Source organism: Lactuca virosa, chromosome 5 (genome assembly GCF_052849685.1).
Source record: "Lactuca virosa cultivar CGN04683 chromosome 5, Lactuca_virosa_CGN04683_v6, whole genome shotgun sequence".
NCBI classification, from domain to species: domain Eukaryota; kingdom Viridiplantae; phylum Streptophyta; class Magnoliopsida; order Asterales; family Asteraceae; genus Lactuca; species Lactuca virosa.
In genome coordinates this window covers 324,897,925-324,920,396 of record NC_136430.1, presented here as the reverse complement: position 1 = coordinate 324,920,396, position 22,472 = coordinate 324,897,925, and the positions used below count along the sequence as shown (strand labels likewise).

Here is a 22,472-nt window from a genome sequence, read left to right as displayed (position 1 = left end):
ACTTAGATTTCACATTGATATGTGAATTCTACATCTATTGAGCTGTAGTGACTATCCATATTTGGGTCACTCTTTGACTCGAACAACATTTCATGAATCATATACACATATCATGCACTTGACCTAGAAGTAGAAGTTAGGTCAAAGTCTCATAGAAACTTAAGTCAAAGTTGAAGAGTAGGACTAGTATACTTGATTCCTCAATTTCGCTTGAATCTCGGAATCACTACATAGAATGCCAATAAACCGTTAAAAATAAATTACAAACATTATTTATAACTATAAAAGAGTTATAATACCATAAGATAATTTGAAGTCTCAAAGATTCAATTTAATTTGATATCCAAAGATTTACAAACTCTCAAAAACCCTAAAAACCCTAAAACCAAAATTTTATAAAGTTTAACATCAAGAATTCTATAAAAATAGTTATGAAACTTATAAAATTATCTTAAAATAATCAAGTTGGGAAATATAATCAAGGAAATTATAGTTTAATGTACCAACATTTATCCTTCTTTTATAAGTGGAAAATCAAGGATTTTATAGAACAATGTAAAGCTTAAGCATATTTTATAAAAACTTTAGAAATTTATAAAAATTGGGGGAAATGATTTGAATGGGATTTATGAGAGAGAAATCCTCTCTCCTCCTCCCAAAAATCGGACTCATCCCCCCCAATACACCATTTTCCCAAGTCATTAATCAATTTCACTCACCCACTCCATCTCTTTCTCTCTCACACTCCCTCACTTCATTTTCTCTCTATTCTCTCTTCCTCTCTCCCTCAACCACGAAATTCTCCAGAAAATGGGTCATAGAACACACCATGAACTCTAAATCTTAATCATATTGAGGTGTTCTTAAAGGTAAACCCGAAAATCATTCATTTTCCTTCTCTTTTCCTTCAAGTTTTACTTGTTTTTCATGGATTTTCTCCATCTTCTACTCCATTCTAATGAAAGATCATGAACACATAAACATACACACACACAAACTCATGGTTTTGATGATGATAGTGGTAGGATTTCACCCAAAAACAACATGCAAGTTGTTAATGGTGAAATCCAAGGACCAAAACCTAAGTCAAAATCAACATAATGCACTTTTTTACAAGTTTTGGGTAAAAATCACCACATGCACCCTAAGTTTTCTATCAAAAATAATTTTTGAACATTTCAAACTCATGAATGGTCTTCAAAACAACATGCATGTAATGATCTTCAAGCTTAGATGCTTGATGATCAAAGTTTGTTGTTAAAAGCTTTCAAATATGTTCATGAAGGATTTATTTCCAAATAAATATCTAAAACTCCTTTTCTGACCAAATCCGATTTTTCCCAGATTCCCACCAACAAAATGAGATGTTCTACAAATTTTCAGAAAATAATTCATTTTTCTCGAATTACTATAATTAATGCAATAAGTTAGGGCAATAATTCATATAAAATACTTTCTGAGGTCTATAAATCCTAGGTAAATTTGTGGATGACCCCTATGCTAAATAATGACTTCTCATTACGTTTCATCGATTTTTGTTACTGTTTAGCATGGTTTTGAATTTTCTTTTTGTTTAGCCCCAATAAATCATAAAACCACCTTAGACAATTTGCAAATGGTATCTAATAATTTTCGCAGTTTCTATTAGAGGTGTAAGACTCAGCAAAATATTTTCAGAATTTTTAATAATGCATTCCTATTTGTCCCCGATTTTTGTATTTATAATGGCCTAAAAATAGAAAAAATAGTTGTTCATCCAAAATTCATGAAAATTTACCAGAACACCTTGTAGTACATTTGGATGCTACATACAAATTTTGATTATTTTTCTCTTCTGTATACTATTTTTCTCCTATTTTCTAAGATTAAATACACTTAAATACACAAAGTCGGATTCCAGTAGATAAAAACCACCTTTGGGATTTTTTCCAGATGATTTACACTGTAAATGAACTTTACAAAAATTTTGGTAATTTACTTTAACTGATTAATAATTATTCTCCAATTAATGATTATTTAAGAGGATAAAACAAAGACAAACAGAGAGACTAATTGAAAAATATCTTTTATATTTTTCACAGCTTCTAGATGTATAATAACAGTGTTACAAAAATTTTGGGCAATTTTGGAAACTGGTTTCTATTTATTTCAATTTTTATTCGAATAAATGCTCAAAAATCATAAATTTGGTTTAAATAGTTTGGAAATACATTTTTATATTTTTCCCAGCTTAAGTATGTGTAATAACACTTGTAATAAAAGTTTGGTGAATTTTTGAAACTGTTATATATTTATTTCTATTTTTATAGAATAAATACACAAAAATTAGAAAAATTGTGTTAAACTTTTAAAAACATATATTAATATTTTTCCCAGATTATGTACACTGTAAAGCAGTTACACAAAAATTATAAGAATTTTTCATGATAATTTACTATTTTTCCATGATTTTATGATTATTAAAGGAATTAAATGGTGAAAAATAGTTAGAGAAATCAAAAATTCAAGAAAATTTATCTTAAGGTCTTTGACTTCAATTAAAACTGAAATGAAAAATTTGGGAAAGTTTAGAACTAAATTGATTTAGTTTTGAATATTTAATCATTGGAACACCTCTTAAAATGTTAAATATTAACATTTCAATAATGAGAATTTTCCACTTAAATTGTTATATAACAATTGATTCTTTGAAATTTAATTTTCACAGAAAAATGTTTGTAACTTATCAATATTAAATTTTGACACATTATTGGCATAATTCTATTGTAGTAGTAAGTATATTAGTATTAGATTTCAATTAGAGACTCATTAGTGTGTAACATCGTTGTAGGAAAACGATAGTGGTACCAGTGGAGCGTAGATCAAGGCATCATTTGCATCATCTCAATGCATATTGTGAGTATTCACGCACTCTCCTATTTTCAGTTTTTATGTTTTGGGGTGGAAAAGCATGTCCCGGAAAACTATTATTTGTTCGTTGTATTTAAATTGATTTGTATCAAACATGATTGCTATTTTATTGCTATATCTCTCTATGTATGTCTATGCAACATGGAACATGAGAACTTATCGTATTAAGGCCCTTCCCTTATCTCTAACCATTAACTCTTTGAGCCAATGGTCATTGTGGATAGCGCTATTAGGAATTGACAACTCCTCACTCGCCCTATTGCTGGAGTGCATGATACCATATTAATCTATGGAACGATAAGCATAGATCTTGATAGGGCTTCAGTCATAGGTTTGGTTGAGAACTCATTGTTTGCTCATACACATACAAACTTGTTATTTATTATGGCGATAAACACGTTTATCAATTATAGCAATCAACTTTGTATCTCATTATAACAACGAACTTTTGTTACTAAATACTTATTTACTTGTTTTAGCAACAAACTTGGTTGCTTCTTATAGTAACAAACTTGTTTGCTCCTTGTAGCAATGAAACTTGATTACTCATTTTAGTAACAAACTTTATTTCCCATGAGGATATGAACGTTGCATCTCTTTTGGGCAACATACTTTATTTCTCATGATGACAACGAACTTTGTTTACACAAACTTATTTACTCATTTTAGCAATATATTTTTATCTATGGAAACTTATATCAAAATTTGATTTCGATTCATGAAACCAATATTATTTTTAAACTTGTGAGTAGTCACCAACTATTTTTATAGTTGACGCTCGTTTTACATGCTTTTTCAGGAATTATCGAGTAAGTGGCACTTAGGGACACTTCAGTTTTAGGAGCATTCGCATGTGTTGTATTTCAATTTACATTGTAATTTCTTTTAAAAGTTGTTCAAACCCATTGTAAAATTGTAATGATTTTTAATACTATGGTTGGTGTTGTCTTTTAACTTTTGCTATGAAACCCTTTATACTGCCACGCCTCATGTTTCCGCTTTAGCGGGGTGTGACACATAGTATGCATGTTTATAACATGGCATGACTGATGTTTAATTCAAGTGTTTAGTTGATTACTTGAAACATTATGCAATGAATAAAGTCTAATTAATATGGTGATTAAATAATAAGAGTTTTATTTATATTCAATGGCTTTGAGACCATAGTTAATTAGGTTATTATTGTGTTTCAGTTAGCATGTTTTACTTCCCGAATAATTGGATTAGTTAAACATCCACAATCAATCATACTTTTGGAAGTAGGTAGTGAATCAATACTTTCATGAATTGAATTGTAGATTGTCTATGGGGATTAGACATAGCAATTATCTGCTGCAATGTTCATGAGTAGTTAGAAAATGGGGATTTTGAGTATTGGATAAACCCACGCTCAGAGAATTACTTCATGGATTTTATCACGAGTATTTTTGAGACGATAATATCTTATATTCTTGAAACCGAGATATATAAGTTGTTGTTTACAAGTCAGTTGTGCATTGATAATATGTAAACGTATCAGCAACTTGATGGTATAAAACGTATTGTTGGGTGTGATTTGATGAGTGAATAGTGCAAGCATATCAGTCGAAGCTTATCCATTCTTTTTGCCCTAACGGGAAGAGCAATATCTGTGGGACCCTCGCTAATTTGATGTCGACATCTAAAGCGCTTGGCCAAGCCTGGACTGAACTGATGTTTTCAATTAGTAGTCTGATTTCAGTCGTCATGAATAGGAAATCGGGAAAAAATCTTGGACAGAGAGATTGATTATAATCCATGTCTCATGTCCATACAATATCTTGTAGAACGGAGGAATATTTGATCACTTATCTTAGGACACACAACTGACTGGGTCAGAGTTCAACAACATCTTTGAGAGCTACAATTTGCTAATCAATTTTTGAAGTTATACTGGAAACTATAGTTATTAGACTTATCCAAGTGAGAGACTGTTGGATTAGTTGTCTAAGCCCATAACTATAATTTGTATATACTTGAATTGATAGTAGCACGGTCCTTTCGGGTTGCCTTCATACTAGCAACTAGACAGGATGACCTATTGAGGAAGAGGAAGAATTTATTATTTGATTAATAAATTAAAATGAATCACTTATTAATGTATTATGGAATAATATATTAATTAGAAATCATATTATTTAATTAATAGTTAATCAGAAATTAATTGGAATTAATTTTGGGATTAATTGAATTAATTAAAAGTGTAGGGGTTGTTTGTCCATTTATTGATAGTTGAGGAAAGAAGCTCTAGAACCCCCTAAAGAGGCTTGGATGAAATCTTCTAGGAAAGCCGTAGAATTTTCGTCCAAGGGCTTATGGATGGAAGGTTTAGGGTTTGCTTGGTCCTTAAGCAAAGCAATTAGGGTTTCATACTTCAAACCCTAGCTTTGGCTCTAAGTCACCTCACTATATAAAGACCCATACCCTTGTTAATTTTCAGCCACTAGAAATCCTAGAGAGTTATAGCCGAAAATTGAAGCTTCCTCCTCCCTCTCATATTTCATCTTATCGTTATGTGTGTTTGTGATTCATTAGAGGTGTTACACTTGTGACACTTGCTTTCAAGCTTCAAGATCTTCAAGGTTATTAGAATGTTATTACTACATAACAATCAAATGTATTTATCATAACTCTTTATTATGTCAATTTCTATTATTTATCATAGATCTAGGGTTTGCATGATGTTGTTCATATTGTATGTTCAATTAGAGAAAACATAGATCTTATTTAGGGTTGCATGCACACATAGGATTGTTTGTTATGCTCTAAACCCATCAATACCAAGGTGGTATGCCCCTCTTATGATGATGTAAAATCATGTCTTCAGTTTATATTACTTCTAAATCTCTTCTTTTTGCTCAAAATCTCTCTCCAAGTCGCAAATCTCACCCCGCACTTGTTCTTTTAGTCATCTTCTCGGGAATTTATAATGTACTCTCTCATCAACCAAAATATGCATGATCTAAAAACAGAAAAAAAAGTAATAAAGAAGGAAAAAAAAATATTATAATTAAAATTACTCAAATCCTATTTACTTACATCCTAGATTACTTAAATCCTACAAATTAAACACACAAAATAAAATAGTCTTAGAAACACCAACAAATAAAAACAAAAGGAAAGGATAATCAATCTTCTTCCTCATCATCTCCATCTCCAGCCCCACTAGCGCCCACTCCACCACGATAGTCAGCCCAACATTCCTCCCAAGTAGGAATGTAAGTATAATGATCCAGAATTCCTGCAGAAAGTTTAATCGCAAGATGATCCATAATAGCTTCCAAACTATAACCCACATAATTTAGCACCCTACCCAAATCATCATCATATCTCCTAGCCATGACATGGCATGGATCCATAGGAAGCTCATCAATCATGAGCTCATCTCTAATGGACTCTCCTCCCTCAAATCTCGGCCTCACGTTCCTACACCCACGTGGTGCCTCAATATGATCATCATCGGGAATCACGTAGTTCCTAACACCCAAATCCAAAACAATACATGCATACTTGAATAGTTGAGGCTGCAACGGGCGGCTGTGCACTTTTGTCAGAAAACTTGCCTCTGGAGCATCAAAAATACCGTAGAACCGAGCCAACTTTGTCACTAACATCCCTCCATAAATAGGATCCCCTCGCCTGTTCTTCCCAACTCTGTCAGTAAGGAAAGCTGCCACATGATATGGAAAGTGGGAAAAAGTATGTGGTGTGATGATAGACCATAAGAATAATATGTCAATAATGGGAATATGGTCTCCCTTTTTCTTCTGGTTAATGGAGAATGTGATCAACTGATGGATGAACCTATTGATAAGGGATCGGATGCGCCCCTCTGAATTTGAACTAGGTGTATAACATCCATTAGAAATTGTTGTCCACCACTCGGCATCATCAATGCACTAAGGTAGATGCTTATGGAAATGATCTAGAAAAATTGGGAACCCTTCACTTTGTGCCTCAGACTGGTTGTAGAGGTCCAGTGTCCAAGCGAGGTCCACCAAACTACATTCACGTCTCCTTCCTCCAAGATAGAATGTAAAATTTCCTGTGTCATCAACCTCTTCTCGATTCCTGAACTTGGTCGTGGAGAAAACTCAAAGCATAACTCTTTGTACATCGGCTCTGAAAGTTGGAATAATCTTATCCACCTCGCGCATGTTATTCAAATCACACCATTATCAAATACCTTGGTGAGATCTGGTGCCACCCTTTCTTCAAGTTTTATTTCCCTAATCAATTCCCAATTGATTACTGGTGGCACATGAATATCTTTTACTCGTAACCATGCCAACTTATTTCTCCATTCCACTAATACCCCAAGCTCCACCACTTCGAGAAATCTATACCACATGAATTTTGGTGGGTTGTTAGCTCTCATTGGGCCCATCCTGCAAAAATCAGATAACAAAGTCCAAACACCAAGCACAAATTAGCAAAAACAGAAAATATTTTCCCCACTCTAGAGCCCCCACGTTGTGGCAATAGACAGCCACGCTGTGGTGTATGAACAGGTGCGGCAATCAGTTCTTGAAACGGGTAGTTTCGTCCAAGTTTGTCTAAATCTAACATAAGAGTTTTGTTCAGGCCATAATATACCACCACTAGACACCTTATTAATACCAAAATAACTTCGAATTGCCTCTAATTTATGCAAAAATTCACAAACCCTAGGTTAGAGAAATATCTAAAAATCGATTGTAAACACCAAATTGGTCCTCAATATGCAGTAATCAAGTACAAACTAAGAGATTTTGAGTAGAAAAATCATACCTTTAGTTGAAGAATTCACATAAAATCAAGGAAATTGAGGTGGGTTCATCGTGAGGTTAAGAGAAACGTCGTGGGGTGTTTTTCTTTGGTAAAAAGAAAATGATACAATATTGCCTTTTAGGGTTAAAAAGAAGTTACTGCGTAAAAACCCTTCCCACGTCGTGGCAATTGGTGCCACTCTGTGGCCTTTGAAAATTGCCCGATATTATTATCCCTTAAAAAATACGAGATTGTCTAGGGTCCCACGGTGTGGGAACAGCTCCTCCATGTCGTGGCCACTGGGCAGATTGAAAAAATTTTCTTAAAACTTCACAAGCCACACTTATGTTTTGCTTTCCCTCACAGCAATAATCAGAGGATAATGATAAAAGTGAGAAAATCCTTACTTAAACAAACTAAAAATAACCAAAATAACATAAAAATTAAAAAAAATTAAAAGGGAAATGAAAACGCAAACCGCAGGTTGCCTCTTGTAAGCGCTTCCTTTTGTGGAGTCATGAGTTGGACTCCTTCCCGCTCTACGATATAGCGGCCATACCCAAGATCACATTCTCATCTTCTTTTTCCTCTATTTGCATCCCTTCATCATAGTGATTGACTTAATGCCCGTTTACTTTGAAGGTCATTCCATCAACCTTAATCAACTATATGGCTCTGTGTGAGAATACTTCTTTCATTACAAATGTCTCGTACCACCTTGTCTTCAATTTCCTGGGAAAAAGCTTCATTTGCAAACTGAAAAGTAAGACTTTTTGACTTGCTTCAAAGTCTTTGTTCCCTCTTAGCCAAGCATCATGCCACCTCTTTTTTTTTCCTTGTAAAATAGTGAGTTGGTGTAGATTTTGTTTCTTAACTCATCCAACACATTAATATACACCAAAATATTAGAATGCAATTATGCTAATTCAAAGTTGCAAGTCCTCAAAACCCAATAAGCCTTGTGTTTATTTTCGACAGGAAAGTGACAGGTTTTTCCAAAAACTAGCCTATAAGGCGTAGTACCAATTGCTGTTTTGAAAGCGGTTCGAAATGCCCACAATGCATCATCGAGTGTTTTGGACAATTCTTCTTTATTGGTTCCAATCGATCTTTCTAAAATTCTTTTCAAGGCACGATTAGTGACTTCGTTTTGCCCACTCGCTTGAGGATGATAACGTGTTGCAAACCTATGGTGTACACCATATTTTTGTAACACATTTTCAAGTTGATCATTTCAAAAGTGGGTACCCCAATCACTTACTAAAGATCTAGGCATACCAAAATGAGAAAACAATCTTTTAAGGAAATTAACGACTATATGTGCGTCATTAGTGGGTAAACCTTGCACTTTCTCCCACTTTTACACGTAATCAATCGTCACTAAAATATACTTGTTACCTCGAGATGATGGAAATGGACCCATGAAATTGATACCCCAAATATCGAACACTTCACAAAATTGGATGATATTTTGGGGCATCTCATTTCGGTAGGAAATATTACCTAATCTTTGGCATGAAATACACTCTTTCACGAACATAATAGCATCCTTGAAAATCGAAGGCCAATAAAATCCTGCGTCGAAAACCTTTTTGGCCGTGTATTGGGCCCCATGATGTCCACTAGTTGGCCCACAATAACAATGTTGCAAAATGTCACCAGCTTCTTTCCCAAACACACACCGCCTAATTATTCTATTAGGGTAACTTCTGAATAGGTATGGCTCATCCCAAAAATAATATTTGATTTCTGAGAAGATCTTCTTCTTTTGTTGATGAGATAAGCCCTTTGGAAGATATCTCTTGCTAAGTAATTGACTATGTCTGCGTATCATGGCTCTTCACCTACTATCACCGTCAAGTACTCTTTGGGGAAGTTATCATCTATCTCGTCTTCTTTCAATTCTTCAAGCTTTGGATTTTCCAAATGTGAGAGATGATCAGCCGCCACATTCTCCATTCCCTTTTTGTCCATGATCTCGATGTCAAATTCTTGAAGTAATATCACCCATCGACTCAGTCTAGTCTTAGCATCCTGCTTACTAAAGAAATATTTAAGAGCAAAATGGTTAGTAAAAACAATTGTTTTGGATAAAATCAAATACGCACGAAATTTTTCAAAAGCATAAACCACAACCAAAAGTTCTTTTTCAGTAGTAGTGTAATTTTCTTGGAATGGGTTAAGTGTTTTGCTTGCATAATAAATTGGTTGAAAATGTTTTTCAACCCTTTGACCTAAGACAACACCTAAAGCAAAAACACTTACATCACATATGAGTTCAAATAGGAGGTTCCAATTTGGGGCAACCATGATTGGGGCATTAGTCAATTTCTCTATCAAATTTTCAAAAGCTTCTAAGCAATCACTAGAAAAATTAAAGTCCATGTTTCTTAAAATCAATTGGGTCAAAGGTCTCTTTATTTATGAGAAATCTTTAATAAATCTGCATTAAAATCCTACATGACCTAAAAAACTTTGCACCCCTTTCACGTTTGTTGGGGTGGCAATTTAGCAATGGTGTTGATCTTTGCACGATCAACCTCAATCCCTACATTGGAAACCTTGTGACCTAACACAATTCCCACTTTGACCATAAAATGGCACTTCTCCCAATTCAAGACCAAATTGGTCTTTTCACACTTGGCAAGCATCAAATCTAGGTTAGCCAAACAATAATCAAAAGAAGAACCAAAGACAAAAAAATCGTCCATGAAAACTTCCATGAACTTTTTCCATCATATCATGAAAAATGGCGGTCATGCATCTCTGAAACATGGTTAGTGCGTTGCATAATCCAAATGGCATTCTTCTATAAGAAAATGTTCCACTAGGACATTTGAATGTCGTCTTTTCTTGGTCTCGTGGATCTATCGGAATCTGGAAATACCCTGAAAAGCCATCTAGAAAACAGTAATAGAGGTGACCATATAAGTGATCAAGAATTTCATCAATAAATGGTAAAGGAAAGTGGTCTTTCCAAGTGGCATCGTTTAACTTACGATAATTAATGCACACTTGTCAACTGGTTACTTTTCGTGTCAGGATTAGCTCATCTTTCTCGTCCACCACTATAGTCATTCCTCCTTTCTTGGGCACCACCTAAATCGGACTCACCCATGGACTATCCAAAATGGAATATTTAATTCCCGCATCCATTAACTTTAATATCTCCTTTGTTGACCACCTTTTTCATGTTGGGATTCAATCTTCTTTGAGGTTGCACTATTGGTTTCTCCCCTTCTTCCAGATTGATTACATGTGAGCAATACTAAGGGACTAATACCTTTGATGTTGGTGATCTTACAAGCAATAGCGTTTTTGCGTTTTTTAAAGACCTCGACCAAGCTTTCTTTGTCCTTGGGTTCAAGATCAGATGCAATTATTACGGGTTTCTGCTCATTTTCCTCTAGGAACGCGTACTCCAAGTGATCTGGCAATACTTTCAACTGTTGCTTCGGGTTCTGCTCAGTCGCCACAGGGTGGACATCTAATCACCACATCGTGGTGTTTTCCATCTTTTTGGTTGATCGTGAGTTTTCGATCGGCCACGTGGCAGATTTTCCACGTCTTGGTGAGTCTTCACAACATTTTCAAACTTCTTCAAACTCACTTTCCTCCAAAAGCCTCTGCAGTTCTGGAAGATCATGTTCAACATCAAAATCACTTTCTTTCAAACGAATCATTATTCTTTCATCCTTCCAATTCTTTCTCCAACATTGTATCGATTATATCAACTGAGAAAACGGAATCATCACTTATCTTTGAATGCTTCATTGCTCAATCAACTCCAAAAGTAATGGCGTCTTCTCCAATACAAAGAGTGAGATTCGACTCTCTAGTATCCACCAGGGCCCGTGCGGTGCTTAGGAAAGTCCTTCCAAGAATGATTGGAACTTGGTTGTCTTCTTCCATATCTAAAATGATAAAATATGTCGTAAAAACAAATTTGTCAATTTTAACCAATAAATCCTCGCACATACCTCTTGGAAAAGTCACCGGCCTGTTGTCCAGGTGAATTGTCATGTGAATTGGCCTTGGTTCTGGAAGATTCAATTTCTTGAAGAAGGAATATGGCATAAGATTCACACTAGCTCCCAAATCAGAAAGGGCTTGACTTGTAGCTATATTATCGAATTGGCATGGAAGTGTCAAATTCCCTGGATCCCCCATCTTCTTAGGAAGCATGTTGAGCATGGCGGCTGAGCAATTTTCATTTAGAACCACATTAGAAGCCTCCTCCATCTTCTTTCAATTTGTGAGCAAATCCTTCAAGAACTTGGCATATTTTGGCATTTGAGCCAATGCTTCAATAAAAGGAATATTGATTTGAAGGACTTTAATGTGCTCCATGAACTTCTGGTAGTCTTCAGTTTGCTTATCTTGTTTTGCTCGGCTAGGAAATGGAAGTGGTGGTTGATAGGCATCAACATGAGGATCATTTTTCTTTTCAGCAGTCGGCCACGGCATGGTTACTGATCATAGGCTTTGTTGGATAAGGTGTCTAAGTCCATAACTATTTATGGTATGTACTTGACCCGACCCGGCATGGTCCATTTGGGTTGCATGGCATCATGCATTTGGATAGACTAAATGAGAGAAATAACACTTGTGGTTTATTAATATATTATAAGTTCTAATATATTAATAATATTATTTAATTAGTTTGATCAAGAATTAATTTAGAATTAATTAAGTGATCAAAAGATGACTAATTAAATATATGGGTTGATCATGTAAATCATCCATAACTTGTATAGTGGGCTAAAAGGCTCCATGGATAATCAAGTTGGGTTAAACCCATTGAATGCTCCATGGAGGCTCCATGGGAGTTACAAACCCATGGGTCATGGAAATGAAGAGTCATGCCACATTAGGGTTTACATGGTGTAACCCTAGATGTGACACACTATATAAGCAACATGTTCTCCACCAAAATCGGCGACACTAAGAAACAAGAGGGCTAGAGCCGATTTTGCAAGTGTAAGATTCTCTCAAAGTTTACTCCTTTGCATTTGGTGTTGTGTGAAGCATTTGAGGCATCACACTTGGGTTGCTAGGCTCACAAGGTTTCAAGGATCATAATCAACAACAAGGTAAGTTATTCTATCTTTCATTCAAGTTAAAAATGTTCCCCATGTATGCTAGATAGGAATATAACCTTGGAATTTAACTTTGCATGATTATTAGACAAACATAGATCCAAGGTTATTAGGGTTGCATGTACACTTAGGAAGTGTTAGAATGCTCAAAACCCATCAGTGGTATCAGAGCCTACGTTTGTTTGTTGTTTTTTTTTGTGTGCAAACAACTTGAAAAAAAAATCGTTTTTTCTGTTTTCTGCTCGTATGAAAGTTTGCACATTTGTTGCTGGAAATGGACTAGAAACATTACCCTAAACTGTTTTGATGTTTTAAAGCTTGTTTTAGATGGTGTAATGTTTATGCTAATCCATTTACAATGGCAATTATTAAAATTACAAGTTTTTTTAAGTGTACTTTTTGATTCTTGAAAGTGTTCATATTCATGTTCTTGAACTTATGAAGATTAGATGATCATAGGAATTGTTTGTAACCTTCATGGTAGTTTAATTCATGATCATAATGTGTTTTAATGGAGTCCATAACTTGTCCTCAAGTTATGGAAAACCAAAAGTCTCACTTTTATTAAAGCCATTAAAAGAACACAAGAGTTATAAAAATGAAGAGTCTTCATTTTTATTACTCAATTAATTCATAAGTTATAAGAAATGAAAAGTTTTGGAAGTTTACAAAAGTTGCCCTCAAGTTTTGGAACATGTAAAGTCTTGATTAAAACTTTAGTTCCAACCCTTCGAATTTTAAAAGTTAAAATTCAACCCTTATACTTTATAATATTATAAGTTACTAATATATATATGTATAACGTCAAGTCGTCTTACCGCTAGTACGCCTCATTCACGAAGCCGGTCTATAAGGGGGGTATAAGGTTGTTGCCTATAAAATGGCAACTTAATGGGTGTCCACTCTCACCCACCGCTTCCTTGATCGGTGGAGGGTCGTTAGCCGAACGGGTAAGACAAGGACTTATAAATTCTCATTAAAAGTATGATGAATATTATAAAGTAACTAAATGCTTTTATTAAATTCCCAATCTTAGTTACTTTAGGAAAATGTGAATAAGGTGCTAATCCATGAAATTACACTTTACACTTTGTTTAAGTCGTTGGTGGAGCGTGTGTGGTTAACTGGCACACTAACTTGGACTTAACAAGGCAGGTAAAGGGTGACTTAAGGTTTACCATAGCATCGGTGGAGCGTGTGTGATTTACCGGCACATCGATTGAGTGATAAACCTTGAGCGTACCAAGTGATTTGCATGGTTACTTCACACCTCGTTTTGTGATCCTCGGTATCCCAGTCACAAAACTTAGAGGGCACACTCGAGATTGAAACATGCCTTTGAAAAGTTCATTGAATCTCAAAAGAATCTAGGAATTTCTAAGAACCAATTAAAAACCTAATATCTATATTTCGTTTTTCATGGTGGAAATTGGTGAATCGTCATTCACCTACCTTTCAAATATGTTATAGCTTGGATTACGGCATACCTCTTCTAAGTTATAATATATTGTGATTGGATTCTAGCCTTAATATTACATTTGGGTGTTTTATTAAGGACTCTCTTAATATCTAAACTAATCTTGTTCTCTTCTTTCAGATGTCTTCAAACAATGCTGCTTCTGGCTCTAATCCTAATGGCTCCTTTACCCTTATGAACTTGTGTGGGAAAGTCGCTTTTGATGGATCCAACTTCAATGAATGGATCAGAAACATCAGAATGATTACCCGCTACGAGGACAAAGAATATGTCCTTAACAAGGAGCTTAAGGAGATTGATGAGACCACTGCAACTCCCCAGGAGATCGCTGACTTCCGGGCACATGAAAGGGATGCTACAAAAGTGGCATGCATCATGTTGGCCACCATGACAGCGAAACTCCAAAAGTCCTATGAGGACTTCTACCCTTTTGAAATGCACCAAGATCTGATGGAAAGATACCATCAAAGTGCACGACAAGAGAGGTATGAAATCATATGCTCTATCATAACAACCATGATGAAGGACGGGGAATCCGTTACGAGCCACATGCAGAAAATGCAAAGGTATGTGGATCGGTTGGTGAAGCTTAATGTGAACTTCCCTGAGGAGCTTGCAATAGATATCATTTTGCACTCCTTACCATCGTGTTATGATCAATTCTGCATGACATATCACATGAATAAGGAAGAGGTCACACTCAGCAAACTTCAGGGACTCCTCAAGACCGCAGAAACAAGTCTTAAGGGTAAGTCGGTTGTTAACACTCCTACTCCAAACTCCGCCCTGGTTTTGGCAATCGGGAAAGGTAGAGGGAAGAAGAGGAAGAGCTCTTCGAAGGGTACCAAGTCTAGGACCCTTGATGGCTCTTCTTCAAGTGGAACAAAGAAAGGTTTTGTCACTCCTTCTTCTGACCCTAAAGAGGCTGAATGCTTCTATTGCCATGAAAAGTCACATTGGAAGCGGAACTGCCCAAAGTACCAGCAAGATGTGAAGGATGGGAAAGTTAAACCCAACCATGCAGGTATTTACACTATCTTATCTAATAACTCACCCCATTCTAACTCTTGGGTCCTTGATACTGGTTGTGGTATTCATATATGTTCTGATTTGCAGGGACTAAGAAGAAGTGAGAATGTGGAGCATGGAAGAATAAACTTAATCATGGGGAATAGGAAAGCTTTACATGTCACCAAGATTGGAGTTTATACTTTATCGCTAAGTAGTGGGTTTAGTTTAGATTTGAATAAATGTTGTTATTCGCCAGAAATGGCAAGAAATATTATTTCCTTTCATGCATTGTATAAACAAGGTTTCACCTTTTCATTTGATAATGAAGTTGGTTCAATTAATGCTTTCTTTAATAATGTTCTTTATTTTAAAGCATTACCTTGTGATGGTGTGTATGAAACTGTATCTGTGGTTGATAACTTAGGAAATAATGTATTGTGTATTGATTTTGTTAATGATAATAACTTGGATAAAGCATCATTATGGCATTGTCGTCTTGGACATATAAGCAAGAAACGCATAGGCCAACTCCAAAAGGATGGAGTATTGGAGTCATTTGACCTAAAGTCAGATGATAGTTGTGAATCATGCTTACTTGGAAAAATGACAAAGTCACCCTTCACAGGTTCTTGTGAGAGGGGTGAAGGTTTGTTGGATCTTATACACACGGATGTGTGTGGGCCCTTCAAACATGCCACAAGGGATGCTAATCGTTATTATTTGACTTTTACTGATGATTACAGTAGATATGGATATGTCTACTTAATCAAGCATAAGTCAGAGACTTTTGAGAGGTTTAAAGAGTTTAAACAGGAAGTCGAGAATCAATTGGGCAGGAACATTAAGATGCTTCGATCCGATCGAGGTGGTGAGTATCTTAGTTCAGAGTTCCTCGACTATCTTAGGGAATGTGGGATTGTCTCACAATTGACACCTCCCAGGACACCGCAGTTGAATGGTGTAGCTGAGAGGCGTAATCGAACCTTGTTGGATATGGTTTGTTCGATGATGAGTCGAGCTTCGCTACCAATCTCATTTTGGGGGTATGCCTTAGAGACTGCCGCCCATATCCTTAATCTAGTTCCCACAAAGAAAGTTGCCAAAACTCCTCATGAGATGTGGACTGGTAAAGTACCCAAACTAGACCACATTAAGATTTGGGGTTGCGAGGCTTTCGTGAGACGCGAGACTCATGATAAGCTCGAACCTCGAAGTGAGAGGTGTATTTTCATCGGCTACCCACAGAAATCCTTTGGTTACCTCTTCTACAGACCTAGTGAGAATGTGGTCTTTGTAGCTAGGAGGGCTTTCTTTCGAGAGAGAGAGTTCATAAGCCAAGGAGACAGTGGGAGGCAAGTTGACCTTGAAGAAATTCAAGAGTCAAGTGGTGAAGGAACTTCAAACCCTAGCACTCAACTTGAGGAGGAAACTTCTGTTGAGCCAATTGACAAGTCTGTACCTCTGAGGCGTTGCATAAGGGTTAGGAATGCACCTGAGCATTACTATGGATTCCATATTATTGCGGAAGGTGATACACTTATCAGTGATGAGACATTGATAGGTCTGGATGAACCTAACAGTTACGCGGAAGCCATGGCAGGCCCTGAGTCAGCCAAGTGGAAAGAGACAATGGACAGCGAGATACAGTCCATGTATGACAATCAAGTTTAGAACTTGGTTGAGAATGTACCAGGTCGTAAGACTGTAGGGTGCAAATGGATCTTCAAGAAGAAGACCGACATGGATGGTAATGTACACACTTATAAGGCACGACTGGTTGCAAAGGGTTTCTCACAAACTCCGGGAGTTAATTATGATGAGACCTTTTCTCCAGTGGCCAAAATTAAGTCTATTAGGGTTCTGTTAGCCATAGCCGCATTTCATGACTATGAAATATGGCAAATGGATGTCAAAACCGCTTTCCTTAATGGAAAGTTGGCTGAGGATGTTTACATGAGTCAGCCAGAGGGTTTTGTCAACACAGAGTACCCTAATAGAGTGTGTAAGCTTGAGAAATCCATTTATGGGTTAAAGCAAGCACCTCGCAGATGGAATCTTTGCTTTGATGAGAAAGTCAAGGAATTTGGCTTTTCTAGGAGTGAAGATGAATCTTGTGTATATGTCAAGGCTAGTGTGAGTATAGTTAGCTTTTTGGTATTGTATGGGGATGACATACTACTCATAGGAAATGACATCCCAACTCTGCAGGAAGTTAAGTCCTGGCTTGGGAAGTGTTTCTCTATGAAGGACCTAGGAGAAGCTGCCTATATTCTAGGGATAAGGATCTTGAGAGACCGGAGTAAAAGACTAATTGGACTTAGTCAGAGTACTTACTTAGATAAGGTGTTGAAGAGATTCGGCATGCAGGACTCCAAGAAAGGAGAGTTACCCATCCAGAGTAATGCCAGATTGAGTAAGACACAAAGCCCTAGTACTGAGGCTGAGATAGCAGAAATGAGTCGAATACCTTATGCTTCGGCTGTAGGATCGATCATGTATGCTACGACGTGTACTCGACCTGATGTAGCCTTTGCTTTGAGCATGGTTAGCAGGTATCAGGGGAACCCTGGCAAGGCACACTGGACTGCGGTAAAGAATACCCTCAAGTACCTACGGAGGACTAAGGACTGGGTCCTTACCCTCGGTGGGAGTGAAGACTTGAGAGTTGTAGGGTATAGTGATGCTAGCTTTCAGACTGATAGGGATAATTTCCGCTCTCAGTCAGGCTGGGTCTTTACCTTAAATGGAGGAGCAATTTCTTGGAAGAGTTCCAAGCAAGAGACAGTGGCTGATTCAACTTGCGAATCAGAGTATATAGCAGCTAGCGAGGCAGCAAAGGAGGCGATATGGCTGAAGAACTTCATTGGAGACCTTGGAGTTGTACCAGCTATTAAAGAGCCAATGGAAATTTTCTGTGATAGTGAAAGTGCAGTTGCCTTAGCCAAGGAACCAAGGGATCACGGGAGATCCAGACACATCGACAGAAAATACCATTTCATCAGACATTGAATAGAAGAAGGACTCCTCGTGGCAAATAGGGTATCATCGGATGAGAATCCAGCAGATCCCCTCACGAAGGGACTGACTCGGGTTAAGCATCTCCAGCATGCTCGGAGCATAGGGCTGAAGGATGATATTAGATTTAGTAGTTAGATAACCTTGAAATTTGTAAAGTGTAATTGACATTAGATGATGAATAAAAGGTGTTTTATTTATGAGTAAAGTGTTGCTATCTCTTGTCGATCGTTTACTATATTTCTTTTGCATGTTTTGACTTCCAGAATAATTATGTTTGGTATATCATATTATTCGAACCTCCACAGTCGGTCATATGTCGGAAGTAGGTATGAATCAAGACTGTCATGATTGGTTGCAGAGGTCTAAGTTGTTGGACATGGCTACAACACTCATGAGTGCTCATAAGTTCTGAGCATTGGACTCAACCCACGCTCACTGGAATCACTTCATGGAATTTATCTCGAGTGATCGTGAGACGGTAATATCATATAAGTCTTCAAACCTAGAGATATGATTTGTTACTTATGAGTTGGTTATGCATTGATTGTACGTTAACGCGTTGGTAACTCGATGTTATAAAACGTGTTTTTGTGTATAATTCAATGAGTGGTAGAACAAACATATGAGTCGAAGTTTATCTGTTCCTTCTTGGATTAGAAGCTGATATATGGGCCCCTCGATGATTTTGTTTTGACCTATGTACCGGGCCCGGTCAGAACTAAGTTGATGTGTTCAATTAAGTTCTTTGTCAAACAAATCGGAAATCGGGAAACAAACTACTGGACAATAAGTAAGACATTGTTCCATGTATTTGTCCGGCTGATATCTAGAACAGAGGATTATATGATCACTTATCTAAAATGGCGTATCATCATCTTCTCAGTTCCGAGAAACCTTGAAAAGAGCTACGATTGCTGATCGGTTCCTGAAGTCATACTTGCAGTTATAGTTATTAGACTTATCCAAGTGGGAGACTGTTGGATAAGGTGTCTAAGTCCATAACTATTTATGGTATGTACTTGACCCGACCCGGCATGGTCCATTTGGGTTGCATGGCATCATGCATTTGGATAGACTAAATGAGAGAAATAACACTTGTGGTTTATTAATATATTATAAGTTCTAATATATTAATAATATTATTTAATTAGTTTGATCAAGAATTAATTTAGAATTAATTAAGTGATCAAAAGATGACTAATTAAATATATGGGTTGATCATGTAAATCATCCATAACTTGTATAGTGGGCTAAAAGGCTCCATGGATAATCAAGTTGGGTTAAACCCATTGAATGCTCCATGGAGGCTCCATGGGATTTACAAACCCATGGGTCATGGAAATGAAGAGTCATGCCACATTAGGGTTTACATGGTGTAACCCTAGATGTGACACACTATATAAGCAACATGTTCTCCACCAAAATCGGCGACACTAAGAAACAAGAGGGCTAGAGCCGATTTTGCAAGTGTAAGATTCTCTCAAAGTTTACTCCTTTGCATTTGGTGTTGTGTGAAGCATTTGAGGCATCACACTTGGGGTGCTAGGCTCACAAGGTTTCAAGGATCATAATCAACAACAAGGTAAGTTATTCTATCTTTCATTCAAGTTAAAAATGTTCCCCATGTATGCTAGATAGGAATATAACCTTGGAATTCAACTTTGCATGATTATTAGACAAACATAGATCCAAGGTTATTAGGGTTGCATGTACACTTAGGAAGTGTTAGAATGCTCAAAACCCATCAGGCTTTTCTTCGGTTTTCATCTTCTGTTTCCTGCACTTCTTCAGATTTATCATTAGATAAAGGAACTAAGGGGGTGATAATTTTACCACTCATGGTTGTGAAAGCCTTGACATGCACCTTCATATTTTGCTCCGTGTTTCTTGGAAATGTACCCGATAACTGTTCATTGACTTGCCTCGAGAGTTGACCTATTTTTTGTTCCATATTTCGGATTGAAGCTTGTTGATTTCGAAGGGCAGTATCAATTTCATCCTGTCTCTTTTCAGATGCAGAGGCAAATCGAGCAAGCATAGCTTCAAAGTCCTCCTTGGCCTTCCTGTACTCATCATATAGCAACCATTCCTTTTTTGGTTTCTTCCAATCTTCGTGGTACCTATCTCCACTTGAATATCAAGCTTGCACCTTCCGATTTCCATTTTCATCTAGGTCACACTCCTTTGTCAAATGCGGTCCGCAACAATTATCACATCTAACCCGAATTACGTGGATGTATTGACCCATCTTCGTCATCCTCCGGTCCATTGATTCTAACTTTGCCAACACTGCACCTATTTCTTTAGAACATCCACTCCCATCCTTGTAGTCTCATGTCTTTTCCTCTCGAGGGTTGTGATACTCCCTCGAGTTCTTAGAGAACTCTTCAATAAACTCCTTAATTGTTAATGGGGCCTTCTTCGTTAACGATTCTTCAGAATTAAGGAGTTGTCTAGTCGTCACGTTCATCCCATCATAAAAGATTGAGACCTCTTGTTGCACATTGAGGTCATGTTGTGAGAAATTTTTAAGTAATCCAGTGTACCTCTCCCGTGCTTCATACAACGTCTCTCCACCTTGTTGCTCCAAATTACCGATGTTTTTCTTCAACTTTTAAACTTTGGATGGTAGGATAATTCTTGGATGAATTCTTCATGAATTTGTGCCGAAGTTGTAATGGCTCCAGTTGGAAGGGTTTGAGCTAATCCTTTTCCGCCCCTCTAACATTAACTAGAAGCATCCATAACAACACTGTTTCTCGTGGGACATTAGGAATGTTGAAGTAATTTGTGATGTCATCAACTTCGTCAAGATGCTTGTAAGCATCTTCGTGATCTTTCCCATGGAATGGGATGTCCTTCAACATAGCAAGTATGTGCCCCTTTAGCTCAAAGTTGGTGGTGTTCAGAATTTCGGGTTGTACAAGACACGGCCTGTTATCTCGCATCCGTTTCTTGTACTCGTCCATGGTCATTTCGGCAATGTCAGCCATCTTGTCTTCGCTTTGTTCTTCGGTCGGTTTTACTTCTTTGTTTGTTTCGTCTTTTTCCTTTCTTCTTTCCTTGTTGCTTTTTCGAAGGATGGACTCGAGATCTTCAATACCAGGTACTGTAGATGATGAAAATGCTTGATTCATAAACTAACTGCAACAAAAGAGAAAACAAACATGTAAAAAGAACAAAAACAATAAAAATCTAAAAGGTCTAAATGTTGGCCATGGCATGGGCAATATTGGCGTTGGCATTGTCACTGTAAGGACAAAAAAATCAAGACAAGAAAATAAAAACGAAACAAATGTAACTTAATATGAAATAAATTCCACACAAACGATCGAGAACAAATAGCAGATACAATTAACTAAAATTAAGTTGTTCCCCGGCAACGGCGCAAAAAACTTGATGTGTATTATAAGTACTAGTTTTAAACCAACTAATCTAGACTAACTAACACAAATAGGTAGTGTACCTAATTGATTAATAGGATAGTTCAGGTAATTCGGGTATCGAACATTAGGAATGGAAATAACAGCTAAAAATTATCTACTAAAGTTATCTAAATAAAACAATCAAATAAATGGGGGGTTTCTAGTTTTGCAAGTGTAGAAACTTAAAAACAAAAAGCAAAGAAACATTTTAGACTAAAGAAGAAATAAGAAAACGGATTTTAATTCAAGATATTAAAGAGATTTTCATTTAGATGCGATTCACTTGCTCATATGGTTGATTCCGTGGAAAGTGCAATGGATTATAGATTAGTTGTTTACCGATTCCTAGATTGATTAGAATTATGATCAAAAGACTAATCCTTTACTTTAACAAACTTATTCATTTAGTGATCAAGTGAATAAATTAATAAGAAAACTAGTGTGAAGTTCTAATTAAGGAAGACTTGTAACTTTGATTGACATAAATGGTTTATAAACATCAATACAATATATGCTTTTTCTTCATATATTAACTTTCATACCAATTTACCAACTTTTCTAATTAACCCTAGGTTTTTTGTCAAAACACTAGTCCTATAACCTTGTTACTCACAAAATCATAAGATTCAATCCAACTAAGAAAAGATAGTTCATCCAATCTCAGTTAAACTCACCAATAAATAGAAAAGAAGTTATCATTAATATAAAAGGGTCTTTTAACAAGCAACCATAATAAATAAGAAATTAACTATAATCCAAATCCAC

At 36.5% G+C, this 22,472-nt stretch overlaps 1 protein-coding gene and 1 non-coding gene across 2 annotated transcripts; one reads left to right on the top strand and one right to left on the bottom strand.

The window, feature by feature from the left end:
- Positions 1-11,454: 11,454 nt before the first annotated feature.
- On the bottom strand, positions 11,455-11,919 carry LOC145113176 (uncharacterized). The gene is made up of 2 exons (XM_079049297.1): positions 11,658-11,919; positions 11,455-11,591 (listed from the first exon to the last, which is right to left on the bottom strand). Exons 1-2 carry the CDS (start codon positions 11,917-11,919, stop codon positions 11,455-11,457), a joined length of 399 nt encoding a protein of 132 aa, XP_078905423.1.
- An 8,870-nt stretch (positions 11,920-20,789) lies between these two features.
- LOC145118094 (small nucleolar RNA R71) lies at positions 20,790-20,896 on the top strand. Its single transcript, XR_013713077.1, has one exon. It is a non-coding gene; the product is annotated as a small nucleolar RNA R71 (small nucleolar RNA).
- The last annotated feature ends 1,576 nt before the right edge of the window (positions 20,897-22,472 follow it).